This window comes from Salarias fasciatus, chromosome 6, assembly GCF_902148845.1.
Source record: "Salarias fasciatus chromosome 6, fSalaFa1.1, whole genome shotgun sequence".
Lineage (NCBI taxonomy): Eukaryota > Metazoa > Chordata > Actinopteri > Blenniiformes > Blenniidae > Salarias > Salarias fasciatus.
In genome coordinates, this window is record NC_043750.1 from 12,164,408 (window position 1) to 12,186,760 (window position 22,353).

Sequence of the window (22,353 nt, forward strand, 5' to 3'; positions counted from 1 at the left end):
AACGCATTCCCCTGTTCTTCTGTCCTGTCAATCAGAATCTTTGAAGAATACCAGGGGAAAATGGTTTAAAGGATGTGTATGTGATAGGCATAGACCTTCGGCTGGCAGTCGCTCCAACTCCCACAGCCTGAACTTGTGTTGAGAAGAAGAGTTGGCAATGGCCTTGTGATGACTCAACAGCTTCAGACATTTATGCTAATGTCGAGATTTTTTTTCAAGCCAACCTGTGCTCCTCTTAGAAGTGTGAAGATGAAACAGCCAGCTGTAGGGAGTTTTTCAAGCTTTAAGGCTGCCATCCAGGTCATTTCTATATTGACTTTTAATTTTCTCACTCTGGATGACAAACTCTCTCTGGGTGGAATTTCCAGTCCTGGTCCAGGAGAGTGATGGACTGGCTCGCTGCCAGGCTCTCTGCAGGCCTTGTGAGACATTACCGACCTGTATGGTACATTCATTACAATCAAGTGTGTTGGAGGGAGGGAAACATTGAAAACACACATACTAGCTTTTCAGGAGGAGGACAGGAAGTCCCTTAAAGTAGGATTACCATGCTGCAAATTTTTATTGTTATTTGTTATTATTTGTGTGACAAGTTTGTAATGTTGAATCTACTGATTGTAGCTCGCCCCGGACGACGCCTGGAAGTGTCCCCACTGCAAGCAGCTCCAGCAGGGTATGGTGAAGATGAGCCTGTGGACGCTGCCGGATATACTGATCCTACACCTGAAGCGATTTCGACAGGTAGGACTGCTTCGGTCTGTTTTGTGTTATATAGTGTCCGTTCAAGCGACACTCATTCATGTTTCACTCAAGAAAAACTTTGTGACAAATTATAGACTGGATAAGAGAAACTTTAATGGCGTGTGACAAGGAAAAAGAAAGGGGTAATTTTCATTAATGGCAGACCTTAAAAGCGCACTTCAACAGAAGTTTCAGGTTAGATAAAACAGCAGGGGCAGTTTTTTCACCAGCTTATGTCTTGTTGAATCTTTGTAAGTACAGGTTTGAGTTCTATTTCCGTTAAAAGCAACTGAGTCATCAGCGAAACGGAGCAGTTGTTCTTCACTGGTCTCCAAACACATTTGGCACAGTGTTACAAGAAAATGAAATATGTTTTTCTTGTCATGTTCAGCTTTGTACAGAGTCTGTCAGACATGTTTGTTTTTTATTTATATATATATATATATATATATATATATATATATATATATATATTTTTTTTTTTTTTTTTTTTTTTTTTTTTTTGAAGTTCCTGTGAATGTGTGAGGAAACATTAAGCGGTTCCAGAGAGTGCAGTTTTGTGTGTATTGTTATGGATAAATTGTTCTCAAAAGTTGGTCTGAACTGAATCAGAATTCAGAAGGAAGGCGATTGGTCAAATTAAATCTCTCAAAAACACAGATAAAAGCTAAAACTAGTCCTTAATGGACAGAAAATTATAATCGACAACAAAAAGGCTACTTTCTTTCAGTACCAGTTCTGCAATAGTGAAATTGAAATGGTTTTTTCTTCTGTCCTCAAAAAAGTCGATTAAAGTAGCTTCAATAAAAGGAAACCTCTGAGAAGTATTTTGTATCTTAGTATTTCTTTGTGCTTTTCATTTTCATTTCAAAGTTTGAGAACAACTTAAATGACAAAATATTGGCATGAAGGATGCAATCGTGTGTTAATTGTTGCCTCGTAAGTGCTGTAGAAGGTAGTGTTTTGAGGTCGGGCAGTAATAGAGGGGAGCTGAAAGAAAATGCATTAAATGGGCAGCCGTAATGCGAGGTACACTGCTCAGCATTAATATGAAAGTTTCATCAAAATGAAATCAATGAGAAAGTCCTCCAGCTGAATCTGAAGTGCACCTGCTTGTATCTCTGCATTTTCAATGTGGTGCTGTGATCCTTTCTACGGAGAAAAAAAAAGGGGAATTGCATTTCCACCTCTCAATGCATGCACCGCCCCTGATCTCCACGCATTGTCGAAGATTTGTACTATTTACAACCCGTCAGCTGTTTTTGCTACTGTGTGAATCTCATTTTGTCCCTATGAATATTTGTAACGACCTCAGTGGCCTCAGAAAACGCGATTGAACAAACCCAGCTCGTCAACCCACACCAAGTTTTTTTCCAGCTGAAGGTTTGACATTGGCAGCAGGCAAAACATTCAAACACACACTCAGGCTTTCACATGTGCTGCTGAGTATAGATGTGATCAAATAAAGCAGAATGCTGCACAACAAACTGAACACACTGCAATTCGCAAACCTCCGAAATAATAATGATAATTAAAAAAAAAAGACTTTCATGGCAGCTCATTTAAAATGGGTGTAAATCTTCTAAATCTTGATACAAATAAATAATTAGCCATGTGCCATGACCCAGAAAAGCTGACCTAAAGAAAATTGAGAAAAACAAGGACCAGAAAGGGATTTTTAAGAGTTGAAGTCATCTGTTCAAAGTGATTCTAAACAGTTTTTTTTTTTTTTACTTTTCATTTGCACAACCGGTGGTTACTCTGAAATGATGCTGGGAAGAAAGGTAGTGTTTACGATTCAATTCTGCCTTTCTTTATGTTAAACTGAAACTCAAGCAGAATACAGAAATGATAGACTATATAGACTCTTTTGCAGCTGCACTTTGTCTTCATGCAGATATCTCTTTCTTCCTCCATTTAACCCTGAGAAAAGAGAGAATATTTCAAACATATTGTATTCTACATGAATTGAATCCACGTTTTCCACCAGTCCGATGGTCAGCGAAATGTAAATTCAACAGATGTCAGTAACACGACAGAGAAAAGTGGTTAAATGAGAAAAACTAGCAACATTTAAGGTGAAAAAATATGATCAAAATTCACATTTGAAGTGTAGACTTGAACAGTTCATAAGCTTTTGCTTCAGTGATGTGACTTTTAATTTTTTTTTGCTTCATTGGTTTTAAGAGCTGATTAAACCTTAGAATCATTAACTATGAAAGTTCACAAAAACACCAAAACTTTAAATCATATCACTAATTTGTGATTGCCCGGAGCCCTTGCTGTTTCCCTTTGAACTATTGTTTGTCTCATTCAAAGGTGGTCAATTATTTGAATGAATTCATTTCTTTTTAACACAGCTTTGGTTTTGTTATTTGCAGTGCATGCTTATAGTCTTTCTTTTTTTCATTAATTTTTCTAGCGACCACACTGTCGGTCCTAGACTTCAGTTATCACAGTTCATGTCATGCAGAGACTGCAAGAATGTTTATGATTCATAAAAGAATATTCTTTAATGACATTGGTGGCCGTGCTGTGCTTCAATCACTCTGTCTTTGTATTTTTCACTTCAGATCTTTTCTGAAATACCTCGGTGTATGGTTGCTGTGTTGGAGTTTTCCTCCTGCAGTGCTTCCTCCCTCCAGGAGGCTTTTCTCTTTCTTTCTCCAGGACAAATTTTCCGTGTTGCAATCACAGTGGACTCGTTAGTTTCTCTTCACACAGCTGCCACACAAATGTCCACCAATAGTGATTATATATGTTCAAGCTGTCCAGTTCACACACACAGATGTCATCTGTTGGGGGATATTCTTGTGTCCTTGCTGCTGTGGCTGTTTTTGTGCCACATGCCCACATTTGTTGTCAATAAAATGGAGTTACGGCTGAGTCAGAGGTAGAGTTTGTACTTTACGCTCCCCAGTGGGCCACAACAGCAGGTATTATTTAAGTGTGTGTTAATTACTCTTCTCCAGATGGCACTTATGCTGAGAATATGTTCGTTTTCTTTGTTTTTTAGTACCACTGTGCACCTTTTTGATGGTACAGTCCGTGCCATCAGTGTGAACAAGGACTAGAGAAAAGCTTTTATCTGTACTTATTAAGATGAAATCCTCAGAGGTAATTTGTTTAGCTTATCAGGAGATTCAATGTGTTTGATCTGGTCTGATGAATAATAAGTGTGCACTTGGTTGAACGCACTGTATGTCACGGTGCAGGTGGACTCGAGCGCAGACAGCTCAGGGTGAGTTGCAACTGTTTTATTGAAGCATGAGGATCACACTCAGAGCTGCAGCATGGATGAGGAAACACAAGGGCTGAAGTGGAGCAGGCGAGTAGCTGGGGACAGACAGACCCACGAGGAGCCGACCCAGAGCAGGGACACTGACGACACTGGGAGCCAGGGAGGGACACTCACAGCAGGGAAACGAGAGATGCAGACGGGGTGCAGAACCAAACGCAGGCAACAGGAGGGGCTAAATGTCACACACAGGGACGCGTGCATGGCACTCACATACGTGCACAGAGGCAGACGCACAGAGAGGGAAAGACATGGACACTTGAGAGAAGGGAGACCCAGCCGTGGGGACAGGGTCCAGTGGGTCCTGACTCTGTAATCTAATTCACTTTTTTAAAAAAAGTTATATTCAAAAAGAAAATCTCCTTTAATCAGTGCCGTTAAGCAATGATAATACAATAGTCTTGAATTCAGCAGAATGCCTAATTTCTTTCGCGTTTCTTGTTTGCTTTTGTTTGACGTTTATTCATTTCCTTTTAACACATGCTGAAACACAACAAAATGTAACGCAAACTTGCCTTAAGTGACTCAAAGTAAGAGATGAAGTAAAACAAAAGACATATTCCAGAAAGGGTAGTGGTGTGATGTTTGAAGTATTAAATTTCATCCCCACCCCCCCACCCCCCGCCAAAAAAAAAAATATATATATATATGTGTGTGTGTGTGTGTGTGTGTGTGTGTGTGTGTGTGTGTGTGTGTGTGTGTGTGTGTGTGTGTGTGTGTGTGTGTGTGTGTGTGTGTGTGTGTGTGTGTGTGTGTGTGTGTGTGTGTATATAATAGAATAACAACAAAAGCAAGCTTTCCGATATTCTCAAGAGTTTTCATTTCCATGCTGAAATGGCTCAGGAAATCAGATCAGAGAGTTTTGGTTTGATTTAATTCATGTGGGTTGATTCTGCAGAATAACCGAAAGTTGTTTTTGCTGAGCGAGCACAAAGAGTGACGCCATCCTGCGAGTGGAGGCTGTGGCATATATGTCTCGATAACATGTACAAGGATAACTATAGCAACAATGTGCCAAGTACTCACCACATCAGTTAAAAAGTCACCTATGACCTCCACAGCAGCAACAACCGGCACAGCAACAGTGGATATTTCCTAAAACATGGAAAGCTTTATGAAGTAAAAGGGGACAGACAGAGAAAGGTGAGAAATAATGACACTTGGACTGACTCAGATGATCACAGCACTGGTATCTTTACTCTGGAAAAATAGTTTAATCATGTATTTAATGAATCCATGGCAGGCTTCCCAAAAATGAATTGCAGCAACCTATAAGAAACAGTGAGAGATGAAGGTTATGATAAAACTTGTTTATGCATTTACAATATCTAACTCTCATATTAATTACATCTAGTGACCTATTGTCTTACATAATTATGTCTATAAGTGTTTCCTGATATATGTTCTTAAAAAAGAATAAGATAAAAACACAACTTATTTAATAAACGGTATTTTCACATCTCCTGGCAAATCCTAATTTGACTCAACCTAAATGATACCTGCAGTTGTAGAGGGTTTATGATCAATACTGACCTAATCAATTGAGAACTAAGATCAGGCACGAAGCCGGTGTCACATTGCAGAGGGGGTGGGGACTTGTAGTGACTCTTTAGAGTTGTTGGCTATTTCACTTAGTAACAGTTCATTTTACGGATCTGATCTGGATCTGAGCTGTATTTGGCCGCTGCCAAAAAGGTACTAAATAAACATTATCAAAAAAAAAAAAAAAATCACACTTTGAACCATAAAAATATGAAATAAAATCACAGATCAACAAAGAAACTTTACAGCCAGATATAACAAAACAAAAACATTTGACACTGTTCAGTAACTGTAATGACACAGCTGATCAATTAGTTGCATTTATATTGGGAAACGAAGACAGAAGCGCAAAAGGAGAGAGTGTGGATTCGGATCATTTGTGCAGCACTTTTTCTGCTGTTTCAGCACCATGGACAGCGCCATAGATCTATCATTAAACAGCGACCTGCTGATAATCCAGCACCACAACTGCTGATTGGCTGATTCAGCACCATGGTCAGCGCCATGGACTTCACCAATAATTTGCTCAAACTTGTTTCAGATAAAGCTTAAAATTTTAAGCAGAGTAAACCAACGGGGTGGGGATAGAAGGTCAGTGACATTTAGCAATGATGGACACCATACAATCTACCCAGCCTCCATAATCAAGTCACTCATGATCACAGCCCAGGCAGAACAACAAACAAGTGTACGAGCAACATGAGTGGCCTGTTGTTAATGCAGTAACCAAGCAGACACAGCACTCCACAGCAAAGACAGCAATGAAAGCAATGCTTTTTAAGAAAAAGGACAGAACATGGATCGCTTTATATGCCGTCCACGTATACAAATGCTTTTAATACCATTGTTTTCAATCGGATTGAAAAAAATACCCAAATCAATGTTCAAAATCATGCTAACTAACAAACTAGCGAGCATGCACAGCTACTTGTAACTCCACCACAAAGAAAATAAACTACCCCTAAACTTCATTTCTGTCTCTCCCAGTAGACTGCAGTTCATCACTTCTTACTTGAAGTTCAGCTTCCTCCCCACTCGCTCCTGCTGCTCTCCCCCTCCTGCCTCCCCTTCCCCTCCTCCACCTGCCAGCTGCCTCCGCCATCTGTTTATGACTGACTGATTGGCAACTGTGGCCCAAGAGGGAAGGGCTACAATTGATCCAGTTTAGAATCAATCAGGTCTAATGGACCAGTCTACCAGTTTTCTGAAACAATAGGAATCATAACTCAACAACAGACCTAATTTTCCTATATCTATCAAGACAATAAAAACTGTCATTATAAAACCTATCATTTCAAGAAGGAAGATCATGTGGATTAGCAGTACTGTGAAAGATGTTGTTGTATCCGGTTTGTGAACCGCTTCAAGTCCCTCTAATTTTCTCATGTTTTCCATCTCATTGACTTGATTATCACTTCTTTTGTCACAGACGGTACTCAGCCTGAAACGCTGTTATGTAATCTTTATGTCTAAAAGTGATGATTCGTACTGTTTTTTTGTTTTTGTTTTGAGTTACTGCGTAAATTATTAGTCAACATTCGTATTTGTTAGTACAGGTCTTTTTTTTTATTGGGGGGGTGGGGGGGGGATATTTTACAGCTGTCACCTTCTACTAAAGTGTCCTCGTGGTACTCTCACCAGCACAGCATTCCTGCCTCTGATCCCCGGTGAGATGATATCGCAGAAACCTAAAACCATTTCTGCAGCACAAGCTGAGTCCACCATGCCTCCATCTCCACCCGGTGTTTATTCGGCATCGCTCTGCGCTGCCTCTGCAGTCAGGGCCTTGGAAGCAGGTTGATCCACATTAAGTATCTGGCTGACTCACGCCCCATGAAGTTGACTCCAGACAACATCTCATTGCATTCAAGCCTTCTCAGAAAACCTGTCTCTTCTGTCTAATGGGACTTCTCCGTCTGCAGTCCAATTACTTCTTCAGAATCTGCTGATGCCTGGTGTTCCCTGAAGAGACACGGCACAGTCACTACAAAAGTTCTAACATCAGGAGTGTGCTAGCCAAGTAACAACCTCACAAAATGTTCTGAGTCGTTACTGGTGTAAAAATAGAAGGAAATAACCTTTGCCTTATTCTTTCATGTCATGTGTTAACAGCTAAGGCCACAAAGCAGCCAAGAGTCTCACACAAATTTACTCTTGATTTCTTTATATAACACTTTTCTAAGGCAGTGCGATACAGACGGATTAGCAATCAAAGGTCAATTAAGATAGCTCACAGAAGCATGTGCAGCTACATTTATTCCTTTATTACTGTGTATTTATTTCACGAGAAAGCTAGTTTGATAGCTCCTTCACCAGTTTTGAAAAATCATTTCTGTTTTATCAGATAAATCGCAGATTTGGTGATTTCGTAGTACAATTGGCCCTTCACCTTTTTCAGGCTTCATTTCACTGTGAATGAAATCTTAAATGAATCAAAGTGGCATTTCTCTATATAACCAATAAATGAAAATAAAAAATATTTTTAAATCAAGCCTCTTCTTTCAGTTTCATTCATAGGAAGTAAAAACTTAAGGAAAAAAAAAGGCCAATCGACCGTTCATTTTTCCTTCAGAAAAGTGTCACATTCACACGTTGCATGCTGAAAAATACAATACAGTGCTGTTTTTGTAATCCAGCCACTCATGTACTGTACAGAACAGTACAATGTGAACATTCCACCTCGTTCAAACTGCCTTTCTTTGTCATTTTGGCACACTCAGTGTGTGAAAGAAATGCGTCTGTGCATGTGATCCAGATAGATGGTGTAGTAAATGTCCACTTTACTGAAAAAGAACTGTTAAATCCTAAAGAGTGAGCACTCAACAGAGCCAAGACTTCTTGACTTCTGTTTTCGGGTAGTTTGACTTACAAATACAGTTGTGTATTTTTTAACTCTTTTCTTATGAATGTTGTGAAAAATCAATTTGTTTCAGTTCATGTGCAGCACTAATAAATGTTGGTCTCTTATTGGTTTGTGTTGTCTTATTGAGCAGGTTGGTGAACGACGAAACAAGCTTTCAACCCTGGTGCGATTTCCTCTGACTGGCCTGGACATGGCGCCCCATGTAGTCAAAAGAAGTCAGAGCATGAAGAACCTGAGCCTGGGGCCATCAACTCCATCCTGGAAACATGCATCCAGCCATCATCACCAACCAGCTGATATGATCCTCCCGCACGAATATCTGTACGACCTCTACGCTGTGTGTAACCATCACGGTGGAATGCATGGAGGACACTATACTGGTACGAAACTAGATGATACACTGCTCTATGGTCCAGAATTCCCATACACACATTTTTGGAGGAGTTGAAGCTGTTAAAGCTACAGGGGGTGGACCCACATATGCGTGTGAAGGAAGGCGGGTGTTGTTTTTCGCTGTGTACAGACTTTGAATAAGGAAAGAGCTGTCGCTGTCTCCACTGACCTGATTTCAGCCGAGTCTGGATCATCCCAGGGGTGATTAAGTAATAGATTCATTTGTTGCATTTCACAAGCTAAGTCACTGCTAATGAGATGCATTCCTCCCTCTACAGAGGCACCGTTAAGAATCTGCACTGTGTTTGAGATCATCTAGTATCTGGTTGATTTTCAGATTCCAGTGCTCATGATGAGTTGATGAGGAGAATCAATTCATTCAAATGGAAACCTCTCAGTCATTTAAATTGGAATCAGGTGGGTTGTTTTAGTGGGGTGGAGCGATTAAAGACTCAAAACACAGATTAAAATCTATTAACATGTCTTCATAATTAAAATTTAATGAAAAGGAATCTTTAAAATCGATTCACTTTCTTCCCAAGCATGAAGTGAGATCACTTTTAAGATGGATTACATTTTTTGGAGAGATACCAGTCAAAACCGAGGTGGAGGGCTTTGTTGATCAACAAGATGAGAAAGCCAACAAGAGCTCCGGGCGAAATCTGAGACACCAAGCCACAGATGGCAAAGATACACCACGGTGTATTGATTATGTAGCAAAGACTGCACGAGATACGCTGCGAATGGCGGTCATCGCCGTGGTAACTTCTTTGTGCCAGGACACCTGATGCATGGGTCTTTCATGACGTGTCTTTCACATTAATGATGGTCATGAAGGGCTCCAGACACTTATACAGAATGAAGCTGTCATTTAAGCTAATTGAATGTTGGGGAATAAATCTGCACTCAAATGTGGAAAGATGATGGAAAAAAAAAAACTTGTGAAGTGCTGAAACAAATGTCAAAGCCAAACAAACTTTTCTGTTATGCAGCAGGAGGTAAAACCTTCATCATCTCTCTCTTGAAAGCAGCTTAGTTGGAAACCTCTTGTGTCTGCTTGGTTCCTTGACAGGGCTGAAAGAAATTCTTTTATCGTAGCTACACTTGTCACAGTGAAAAGAAATCCAGCCTTGTTCAGATGTTTATCTCCCAATGTTTTCAAACAGCACCTTAGAGGTCTGTGGGTTTACTGCTTCCTGGTATTCTGACAATAATCAAAACCAAGAATTTCACTTGGGACATTTTAAATTGGTTCCACTGAACTTTAAACACTGACACGCTTCACTGTTTGAACGTTCTCTGCTTGTGAATCCAGCTTACTGCAGGAACTCTGTGGACGCTCAGTGGTACAGCTATGACGACAGCAGCGTGGACCTGGTGCCAGAGGAGGAAGTGTGTACCAGAGGAGCCTACATCCTTTTCTACCAGAGACGCAACACCATTCCTCCATGGTCAGCCAGTAGCTCCATCAGAGGTTGGTTGACAATTTAGATGGGAAAAAAAAGCTATTTATCAATTGTAATGTTGAGTTATTACCAGGAAAATTCATAATAAAGTTGGATGTTCTCAATCAGTTGATATTAAAATCACTGCTGTGTTGCTACTGGGAAAAACACTGCAAGGTGGACTGTGGTGGGCAAGGCAGCAAGGGAAATCTTTTCTCAGCATGGTTTGTCCTTGATGAGACATTGATAAAGAAAAAGCCATGTAATGGAAAACTTACCTTTTGTACTTGTTGTGTATTAGGAACCATTGACTGTGTTACTTGATTCTATAGCCCGCGCAGTCTTTATCCTTGAGACAGAAATAGTTCTGTACAAAGACCCACAATGGCCTGACATGTAAACTGCTTTCCAGCAGTAAGTGGTCCAACCTAGATGTGGGCTTTTCTTCAAGGGAAAAAAGATAAAGAAATTGTGGGATTTTTTTTTTTCACATTAGATACACTGAATTTACTGTACATCATATGAAACTGGATTTTAACTCATGAAATAAAACTCACTTCCAATATTTCTTCTACTCACTTCAGATCCTTCTGCTGAGTTTTGATAGTTTGACATTAGATGCTCTGTGCTTCACTACTTAAATATGACCAGACTCCAGAATACAAGCTTAAGGAAAATTAGTGAAACGAAGTCTTGAATGTTCACCTCTTCTTCATTGAAGGCCGTCAATGACCTTTAAGCACTGGAGCCTCCAGCCAAGCCTAAAGCCTGTTCAGAGTCCAAACGCAACAGAAATGTGTTATTCAAGACTGCTTACCTGCATGATAAAAGGGCAAACAACCCTTGAAATGCTGGATACTTCATATCTAATTCTGTAAAATATGTCTCTTTCAATGAAGGACGGCCCACGCAGTTGTTTTTCTCAGTAGCAATAAAATTGGAGCTATTTTAATTGAGAACTCGGTTGGACAGCAAGGGCAGTGGTGAGATAGCAGGAGGGCTGGCTGTGGTTCTCTCTGGGTATTCTCGTTTCCTCCCACTGTACAGTATGGCCTGATTGGAGACTTTAAATCATGCATTGTGTGGCTGTCAGAGTCAGCTAGGATCTAGCACTCTGTGACGTTGAGTAGCATCAAGTGTTTTAATAGCCGCATGTATGAATAATCAAGGAAGGGTTTATATGTTTACAAGGACAAATTGTTCCCTGTGGGAATCATCTGCACCATCTCTGTCTCACTGAGTCTCATTCAGTAGGAGCTAGAGAAAACAAAATACCAGATTGCCTTGATTAATCATATCTACTTTATCTTTGACTTCATGTATATTCTCCATTCTTGTAGAAGCATTAAAAGCACGATTTGCAATTATAAAATGTGATCTTGATGTACAGCTCTTGCTCGCATGTGTAGCATTTTTTTCTACACTCTTCTCATGAGACCACTTGTGCGATATTACTTGTTTGTCTGGAGCCGCCTGTGTTCCATTAAAGAAGTAGGACACATCTAATCAATGTATATCCGTTCTGTCACTGTTTAATATGTGATGTGCATTTATCTGATTAAACTGAACCGAACAAATCCGTTGAAAACGACTGAATTAAATGATGAGATGGGTGACACATTTTCTGAAATTATGCAGACAGTGAACTAAGGTGTAATTTGCAATTTATTATCTGTGCCATTTTCAGTGTTTACTCTTGAGCTTTAAACCCAATCGATTCAGAGGAAAAATATATTAGATATTAGATATTTGCTCCTTGAAGTGTGACGTCCTTTTTTTTAGAAATCAAGCAGTCTTTATTTGGAAATCGTCACAAATTCAAATGTGCTGTTTTTGCTGTAGATCTAAAAGAGTAGAATTGTTTTCAGTTGGAGGCAGTGAAGAGATGCATTGATTAGTGCATTCATATGGAAATCAGGCACTCACTAAAAGATTGTCTGCTCACTGGAATCTAATTCTATCATCAGGAGCCAACAGCAAACAACTTTTTGTACTGTTCTGTATTTCAGGTGAACTGCCACACAGGTACCTTAACATGAATGAGTTACTTTGTCATTGGTCTGTGTGATGTTCCTCTCAAAACAGACATTTTTTTGGAAAGAAGAGTGCTCTTCAAACAACAAAAGACTAATTTTATGTGATTTCAGTCGCAGAAAATAGATGTGATCAGGCCCAGAATCTACTAATGTGCTTCAGCTGCAGTTTTCAGCGATGTCAAGTGATGATCTTGTTATGCCTCAAGTTGCATTGATGCTGGAGCACAAAGCACTTTATTTAAATAAAAGATCTCCTGAAAGGGGAAAAAAAAAAAAAAAGGATATGACTTCCTAAACAGAGATTTATCAACTTTTAATTACCGCATACTTCAAAGGAGAAGTTTTATTACTCGTATCACTCTTGTGAGCTTTATTTTTTTTGTTGTCTGTGTCTTTCAGGATCCACAAGTTCATCAATGTCAGATCACTGGCTGATCAGGCTAACGGGGGACAGTAAGCGAGGCAGCCTGGTGTCTCGTTCCTCCACCACCTGCCCGTCTTCCCTGCCCGACTCCCCAGAGTCTCCAGTCTTCCTTGATGATGGCTTTAAAGAGGAAAGAGGCAAGGAACCACCAATTATATGACTTTTAATTAGTTTCAAGGCCTAAAAATGATTATTTTAAGATTTTGGATTTGAAAATTAAACACAATATTTCCTTTGTGTCTATCAGGAGGCTTTGAAAGCAGGCCATTCGTCAGGGGCCTTCAGGGGCGCAGCGTGAGCATGAGAACCCCCAGCAGGAGCAAGGACACCCTGAGCAAAGTGCTTCCCCTACGCTGGTCCTTCGGTTCCAAAGACAGACGAAAACCCCACCCAGTGCCTGAGCCGGAGCAAGATCCTGCCCCCGCGGAACTCGTACAGTACCTGGAATCTGGACGGCGACCGCGATGCACAAAAGACCCTATTGTGACGCTCATGAGCGAACCGCGCGGTGCAAAAGCGGCCGCAGAGGGCCGGGCCGCCGCCAACGCTCGTTCCTCAAGCGTGGGGACGATCAGCTGCATTGGCAAGGCTGGAGAGGAGCCGCCTCTGCCCCAGGTCCCAGAGGGCCAGCGGCGGCCGCCGGACAAGACGTCCAGTCTGAGACGCAGCAAAAGAGAGGAGAGTGCGTCGAACATCACGAGCAGCTCGAGCAGCAACACCCTCACCAGGAGGAAGGAGGCAAGGAAGCAGAGCTCCTCCAAATCTACACAAGAAATTGAGCCCAAAGGGACGTCCGGCGGCGGAGTTCAGCCCAGCTACAGTACGCCCAGCTTACAGGACGGGACTCTGAGAAGACAGAAGGGTGACAGAGCTGACAGAGAGCCTGATGGTCCGCATGAAGACAACTCGAAAGGTAAAAAAGGAGACGCGTCCAAAAGCCACGACGGCCTGCTTTCATTTTTGAAAGGAAACTTCTTGAAGAAGGAGAAGGACCCCAGGAAGTCCAAAGAGGGTGAATCGGGGAGATCAGCGGATGAGGAGCCGGGCAGGCGGACTCTGTCGAGACTGTCGCTGTCGAACGGAGCAGCAGGAGGGAGAACCCGGGTGGACGGAGCCAAGACGAACGGCTCGGGGCGTCCGGCTGATGAACTGGCGAACGGCAGGGTGGGGCGCACCGCGGCCGACATCAAGCGCTCCCAGAGCTCCTCCAGCATCCCCACCAAATCGGAGCAGAACATGCGGAGGACTGCGTCTTTACACCGAAACGGCATGTCTTCCACGCCTGCACCGTCCCGCAGCCTGACGGCAGACAAGCCGTCTTACGGCACCCTGCAGAGAAACCGCTACAGCACAACCTCACTGGGACGCAAACGGACCGTCCCCGAGTCCAGCTTCTGAGACATAGAGATGTAGAACACACTCATGCACCCATAAAGCCTTGTACCTGTTAAAACGTGAACGACATTCAGTCTGAGATCAAAGCAATAGAGCTCCTTTCACGCCTTTTAGTTCCTAGAATTTTAAGTGACTCAAGTTTTGCACCGTGGAGTTGAGAGCGAAGGCGAAATGAAGGATCTTTTGATGCTGCGGCATTACAAGCAAAGAGAAGTGATGTAACCTATATATAAAACATTAGAGGGAGTCCACCTCTGCTCTGTTTTTTTTTCTTCTTTTTTTTTAATGATGTGAAACAAGTGCCTGAGCAACTAATATGCAGTTTAGACCAATGAGTTTATGTCTGTGGTAGCACTGGAAGCACGCGAATACACACGCACACATCCAAACATACGACATTGTGTCTTAATGATGTAGTGTGAATGATAAATTCTTCACACTGTCTTGAGTTCAGCAAACACTGGACGCTGATTGTGCTCCTCTATGAGAATGTATTGGGCCCGCTCGGTAACTGGAGGTACTTCAGGACTGCAGCTTCTACTTCTGCTCATATTTATTCTCTAACGTTAAGCTTGTTCTAGAGCAGAGTCACTTCCCAGAAAAGACGACGTGTCCCTGTGAAGCTCAGCGGGCCGTCGTTTCAATCCTTTCCTTATAGCCGAGCTGAACCAACCTTCTTAAAGAAAAAAAAAAATGGAATAAAAAAAAGTGTTATATCTGTTCAACTTCACTGCCCCTTTAATGTTTTACCATGAAATTGTAATGTTTTAATTTCTTCCCACTCAGCTTCCCTCTTAAGACTTTCTAGGGTTTTTTTTTCCCCCTGACGTTATCAGCAGTTTCAGCTCTGTGAAGACCACAATTAGCAAATTGTGCTGTTTTCTTGAAGCCGCTGCTCACAGATACTGTCATTTCAGTCTGTTTGAGCTACAGTTGAGTGAGTTTGTCTTCAAATTACTTCTCGCTCTGTGACAGCCAATGATTTTGTTTTTCCTAACATAATGTTCACTATTTCATGAATTTCTTGTAAAATAAGCCTCACTGTAGTACAGATAATCAATACCTGGGCACATTAACTAATACTGATCACTTTGGTTATTTACTATATACAATGATTCCACAAAAAACAAACAAACATTAATTTACAAACATATAAAGCTTTTCTGTATGCATATACTTAATTTGTCTCCAGTAACACACAATGCTTTCTTTTATTTTGAGATACCACACCACTTTTCATTCAGCATTTACTGTGAGAATGTGCGAAAATAGAGGTGAAGAGGTTTTCTGTCGAAATTATTCATGTCCGCTGGCCCACGGGAAACAGATTTAGATTAATTCGCAGTAATAATGAGCTCCTCATTCATTGTTTTGCCAATATGACAGTCTTGTAAACAAAACCAAATTTTCCATTTGTCACCTAAATTGGCAGGGATTTGCTGCTGTCTTCTGGAAAACACTGAAGCAGAATCCTCCTCAAGACCTGCAAAATTAAAGTCACACACTGTAAAAAAAAAATAGTTAGGACCTCTGCAAATTATGAAACGATGCAAATATGTTTGCAGAATCACTTAAGTTAACTGCCAAGTGAATGCATACATGAGACAGAACAGCATGTTTTTAGAAGGTCGGATTGTTCCCTTTGAGAATCTGACAGAATGAAGGAGTTTCTATGCATCTTGCTGAATTGTGATGAATTCTATTTTTCGTACTCTTTCTGCATGAACAAGTAGCAATGAGACAGTTTGGTGTAATTACCTTGAGTACATGCATTTTTCCGTTTGCAGCCTCATACTTGTAAATTCAACGCCTTGCTCATTAAACGCAGTGGAAGCCGAGCACGTTGAGGTGCAAGTTTAGTAAAAGCTGAGTGTTGAACATCGTTTCCTTGGCCTTAGCAGCTACACTTAACTCGCCCCACTGTCTTCATAATGTGTTTTAACTTGAATTATGTGAAAGGTCACCTCCATCTGCAGTAATTCATTCATGCACTATGTTTTGCCATGGTCTCTCCAACGTGCACCGCCATGCGTTGGAATTTGCACATTGTGAAAGCTTAATCTGCACTTTATTCGAGGGGAAATTGACCAAAATGAATAACACTACTGCAAATACAGAATATATGAAGAAGAGTATATTTATATTTTTAGTATATCTTTGCTGCTTGATTGACGTTTCATCTTTACACAAGTTGAGCTCATTTTATTGGCAGCATACAAAATTGGTTCACTTACCAATACCAGAGTAAGACAAGCAGCTATTGATCATTTTAACTAACATGACTCATTTTCTGTCTTGCTTTCTAATTTTATTTTGCTGAACAGTCTCTGTTAATCAGCTGTCGAATCAATCAAAACACTTCTCTTTACTTTATTTTGACTTTGGAAACTCTTTTTTGTTTTTTATAAACTTGAAGCCTCAATTCAACCTTTTTTTGTTCCATATGTTGATACATCACTGAGTCTACCGTAACAGAGCTCTTGTACAATCTTGATTCTTTTGTTTTCGGTCATGTTTGCTGGCTTTTTTTCCCCCTTTGTAGATATGTTTGCTGTCTTCAGGCTTTACATAAATGCAAATGAAAAACTCAGACAAGTAATTGATTCCTGTTTGTGGCTGTACGGTCAAAAGAAAGGCTGTATCAAACACTGAACGCTCCTCAGATGCTGTGATGTGACACATTTGAACGCTTATTCGCCGCACGACAAGCACGCCAGGCGTTTGCATGTAATTACGTACAAATTGCACCTGTTTGTGTCACATGAACGCAAGTGAAAACCTCCATTTGTCGTTTTGTTTTAAGCCTGTCACGATGCCTCTGTTTCGATTGTCTTATTTAGTATTGAGCAATATTAACAGAAACAAAATAGATTTTTTTAATGGATTGACTCTGATAATATTTAGGGAAACCTTCCCAGAAGCCAGTTTTTTATGCATATGGCCAATCCATCATTGTGTCATTGTTGCTTGTATCTCACTGAAACAGTGTTGTACCAATAATTGAAGTTACTGTTGCTTAACAACAGCACCAGACAGCTGCATATTGTCACAACCCAAGTACAGAGTTGAACATTTGCTCATAATATGAAGTGTAATGGAGACCTGTATGTGTATCTAAAAAAAATGAAATGTATTGTTTCTTATGTTTTAATGACATCAAGCTTAATACATATGATATCAGACATGTTTGTATAAGTCATTCAAATTGTCTCAAAATTCTTAGAATATTTATAGGATGCAGTTAATACTCTAGATTCACATTGAGAACCTTTGAGTCTGGTTTTGAGGGGATTTCTGTGGGAATTTTGCACTGTTTCCCAAAAACGTCTTGGTTATAAAGCAGATAAACCTCCTTCACACACAATCATCTGGGAATCATACAGTTTTTTTCAATTTTCTTTATGCCAATTTTCTTGAGTTTGAAACCTCTTAGCTCAGTGGTTCTCAAACCTTTCACAGTGCGTACCACCTAAGAATATATTGCGCTCTGTCAATAACACTGTTATGGCTGACCTGGATCTACAGCAACTGAGGCTTACCCTGATTGCTGTGGATTTATTATTTGTTTTATATTTTTCAATTACTTTGATTATTTTATATGTTTTTGAAGACATTTTGTTTAAAAAAAAAAAAAAAATTGGTCTGTGACTTTCCTCCATGTACCACTAGAGGGAGCATGATTGAGAATCATGGTTTTAAGTTGATTCATTTTAACACAGATGAAACATAAGCATTCTCTATAGTGTTATGCATTTTTCAGATATGCATATTTGTTTTTAAATTCATAATTTGGTAGAAATACAATGTGACATCGACGAATTTTTAGTTCTTTTGTTGAATTATTGACTCCTCATCTGCTGTGATGAGTTTCCACAAAATGAAGAAAAAAAATCAACTTTATAAATATTTAAGTGTTAACAAAACCTTTGAACTCACACACACCTTGTGTATATGTGGCTCTACAGACCTATCTTACGCGTGCATGTGACGCATGATTTCCTGTTTTTCTGTTCAAAGACAACAACAAAGAGTTCTGCTTTCAAAACAGCTCAAACATAATTAAGAAAAACAGAAGCTAATCACCAGGCTCTGGATGGAGCTCTTTTCAAAATGTCAAGAGTTCGGTGATGCTTTGACAGCAGCTGCTGTTTGTCTGCGCTTGAAGTTGACTTACAAAGTGGCTCCTGCACTTTGTAAAAGGCTGCAGTCGCTGTGATCACCAACCCGACGAAAGAACACGGCAGCAGCACACTGATTAACAGCTCCACTGTGTAGCGTCACCTTTTAATGAGTGGTTAGATAAAATGACAACTCCACCGCTTTATCCACACCGAAGTGTGAGCAAGAAGCAGCGAGAGAAGGATTCGACTTTTCTAACAAACTCAGCTTGAGGTTTTAAAAGGAATCTATTTCTGTTTTGAACTTTCACCTCGAGCAGAAATCTGGCTTTTATCAGAGAGTCACTCACTGACGGTCCACATTCAACCAGCAGATAATATTTACGCCCACAAATTAAATGAACTGACTTCTTTTTCTATTTCAGTTTCTCTCCGAGAGCATAGTGGAAAGCAATTGATCTGAGAGATCAATGCTGAGTCAGTTACGGAACAAAACACTTAAACACAAAGTCCTTTAGCTTCTGTTGATCTTCCCGTGTCTCGATCCACACTGGCCACATTATTTAGTGTTTACGCTGCCAAACTGAGCACGTCTGTGTTGACGCCATCTGCGTGGGTTTGAAGATGTTTTTATATGCAAATGTTTTCTACATTTTCTAACGAGAAACTCTGTACACGTGTTTGTGATTGCACACAGACAGAAATGTGTGGGTGTCTGATCAACCTATGAGGCGACGCGATTCTGAAGTGACAGGACGAACTGACGTGATGCAATGTATTCCACTGTTTTGCATAAGGATGTATTCAGTATGCTTTTGAAGCTGAGGTTTCTGTCTGTCTTCTGTACATGATGGTATATCATTTATATTTGATATCTTATATTTTCTGACACAAATAAAAAAAAGTTCTTTACGATTGTGACCTTTTCTCACAATGTAAGTACTTCTTTTGCTCAAACCGATGTATTTGTAGAATTTTATTTACATTTCTTGTTTTGATTGAGTATTTTATGAGCTCATAGATTTTGATTTAGGTTTATTTAAAATAAAAAGGAATTCATTAGAGTTTAGCTGCTATATTTTTCACATTTTTGAGGAAATGCTCCATGTATGAGAGCTCTGTTGCTTTCGCTGTCAGTTTTCTCAGCTGGGAAATTACTAATTGATGCTATTTTGTAGCCCTAAATTGTTTCTCCCTTGAGGAGGCATCTGCATGTTGTATACATGATAGACGTAACCACACACACACACACGGAGCTCGAGCTCTTTCTCACATCACACTGCACAGTTTTCTCTCACACCATGAGTAATTACTGGGTAAATGCCACATTTCTCATTTTCACAGTTTTAGTAAATTTGCAGCTGTAGGGATCCAATGGCAGAAGCGGGTGGGGGTGGGGGCGGGGGCGGGCCCACCAGGGGGCGCAGGATAATGACTGTCCACCTGTCAAAAAATAATTTAACAACAATTCGGTACCTTAGGTGGCCGCCTCGGTCGCCTATGCCCAGCGCCGACCCTGAGATCAATCCGCCTGCACAACTTTCCATTGGACTGTGGTTTATAAAGAGCAGGTGTGCATGTGTACAGTTTTTTGAATCTGATATTTTTTGGGGTCCACACCATTTGCATGATTTGGCCTTCTGGTTTCCAATCATTACCTGCCACTCTGATGCATGATTCGTCCTGTCAGTCGAGCCTTAACCAACTGATAAATAAAGGGCTTATTGGCTCTGCTACCCTTTGACAGACGTATTTTCACATGCTCCATTGACTCCTGTTATCTTTTTTGAAGCCCTTAAAATCGATCTATAGTCCACCAAACAGAAATGTATAGAGTCAGTATATATAAAGACAATGTGAAGGGTTTTTTCCTCTCTATTCAATAATGGAGGAAGAAAGGAGGATGAGAAGAAACAGCAGGGGATGCTGAAGAGTACGGCTCAGTGGATATGGCCGGTATCCCCGACTGAGGTGACATTACCAACCACGTCACTCCCATCATCTCTTGTGGCTGCAGTGGCTTAAACCGCTTCTGCTGTGTCACTGGAAAAACTGCAACAAAGGATAGAATAGAATAGGCATAGAAATGAAGTCAGTATTTGAAAGCTCCATATACCACAAAGACACATGGTCTGTTGTGGGAGAGCAGCTAAGCAACCTTCCACAGGCATGCTCTCATGAGACTGTGAACAGAAGCAGTTGAAACGAGTTTCCTCTGTCCCGGTGTGATGGTGTTGAGCTCGCGGCTCGTCCATCCAGGAGAGACACAAAGCTGCTGCTCCTCCATAGCATCAGGACTCAGGGGCCGGCCGAGGTTTTTCAGACTTCTGTTTAGGATTCCTCTGGGTTTGCTTCCAGGCAGCAGGTGGGACCAGATAGAGAGATTGGCTTTCTAGGTTGGTTTGAGACTGCTTGGGGCTCAGTGCACAAGGTATTTCTATTTGTTTTTTTATTTCTTCCGTGCCTGTTATACTTATGCATACAGCCTTCACTGGTGACTTTGAAGGTGAAACATGTTTTATGTATACACTACCAGTCAAAAGTTTGGACACAACCTCTCATTCTCTGTTTTTTCTTATATTCCAGATGATTTTAGAGTTAATTACTTGGATGGATATTCATAAATACTGTAAAGGCTGCTGCCTGGCAGTGATACCTGAGTAAACCAGGTATCAAACTGAGTGTAATGACAGTGATTCCACTTGGCAAAGGATTTTGAAGATGGGACCACCAGCAGTGGGATAAAAGGAAGATGTCTTAATGTGATATACTAATGGAGGACATGGAGATAGTTGGAGTAACTGTAGAAGAAGCTGCAGTCAGGGTGAGATGAGTCAAAAGAAGAGTGCTATTAAATTACAGTCCAGTTGGATTATAATTCATCAACAACAAACTTAAAGTGTTTCACAGCTGACCACGAAAACATCACTGGGAGTAATCCGATTACTAAAACAGATCTTATGTGTTTACAATTCAATACTGTGATGAAAATGTGAAAGGAATTGGATGTCAGAAAGAAAAAAAGAACTCCCTGACCAACGGAAATTGTACAGCATCAATCAAAGGTCTGAATGAATGGGACTGTCAGTGGAATCCGTCGTGACGGAGATTGTTGGGTTGAGATGCAAAATAACAAAGACAAAGTTGGACACAAACCTGGCTGTGCTGCAGAGAAAAATTGCTCGATTAGACAGAAGCTCACACAAAACCAATTTCATGGCCAGCCCTGTGTCTTCACAGTATGTGGTTCTTCAGAAATGCTGAAGTACCGGCTTACATGCTTTAGTCCAATATCAGATGGCTTTCGGAGCATAACATAGCAGCCAGTTACTCAGACTTCCTGCTATTTTCAAAACGTCTGGTCTTTGTTTCATCCTCTGTTTGCTAGTTTATTTTCCACATGCTGTGAAGAAACAAATTAAATCACATCAACGGTGTACATGCACAAGGACATCTGAGAATTGTGAAGAAATCAAGGCGCGTAAAAACAAACACGCAAAATCTGTTCACCGTCTGTTTACCTCTACTTGACTCCTTAACTTTTGGTTTAGCTCCAACACTATTGCCACTTCTGATGAGCTAGGTCTAATTTAACATTTATCTGGAAAATAGGGCATTGAAATTGAAGAATGTTGTCTCTTCTGGTGTTTTGTAGTGTGTTTGATGCTTTTACTGAGTTACTGTGGAGACAAGAAGAGTACGTTCGAAGGTTAAAAAAAAATACTGCTGTTGCTATTTTAAGATCAATATATTTGTGCTTTAGTTGTGTACTGATCAGTGCTTACGGCAACACAAGTAATCAGAAGTCTGAAAACATGTTCAAGTGTCTTCTGTCAACAAGCTAAAGATATAATAAATGAATTTAGGAAAAAAAATAAAACTTGAAAAGTACAATGACAACAAAGGATTGTTGCAAACAGACCTAAACCATTTTTTTATTTATTAAATAACTAAAAACACATTTGAAGATCAGGTTGAACCCTCATAAAAAGTCCTTTATGTAAGCCTCTGATAGTTTTACTTTGCATAACATAAATGTAATATAGTGCTTAACATAATTTAAATCTGTCTCTGTGTGAGACAGAGTGCAAATACAAT

The 22,353-nt window shown here is 40.4% G+C and overlaps 1 protein-coding gene across 1 annotated transcript in view; it reads left to right on the forward strand.

Annotated features, from left to right (window-relative positions):
* usp43a (ubiquitin specific peptidase 43a) overlaps positions 1-19,181 on the forward strand; it is a 107,260-nt gene extending 88,079 nt beyond the window's left edge. Inside the window, exons 12-16 of the mRNA XM_030093978.1 lie at positions 622-741; positions 8,575-8,824; positions 10,153-10,311; positions 12,718-12,879; positions 12,990-19,181. Coding sequence (XP_029949838.1) covers positions 622-741; positions 8,575-8,824; positions 10,153-10,311; positions 12,718-12,879; positions 12,990-14,140 — 1,842 coding nt within the window. The 3' untranslated portion in view covers positions 14,141-19,181. The remainder of the gene's footprint in view (positions 1-621; positions 742-8,574; positions 8,825-10,152; positions 10,312-12,717; positions 12,880-12,989) is intronic.
* The last annotated feature ends 3,172 nt before the right edge of the window (positions 19,182-22,353 follow it).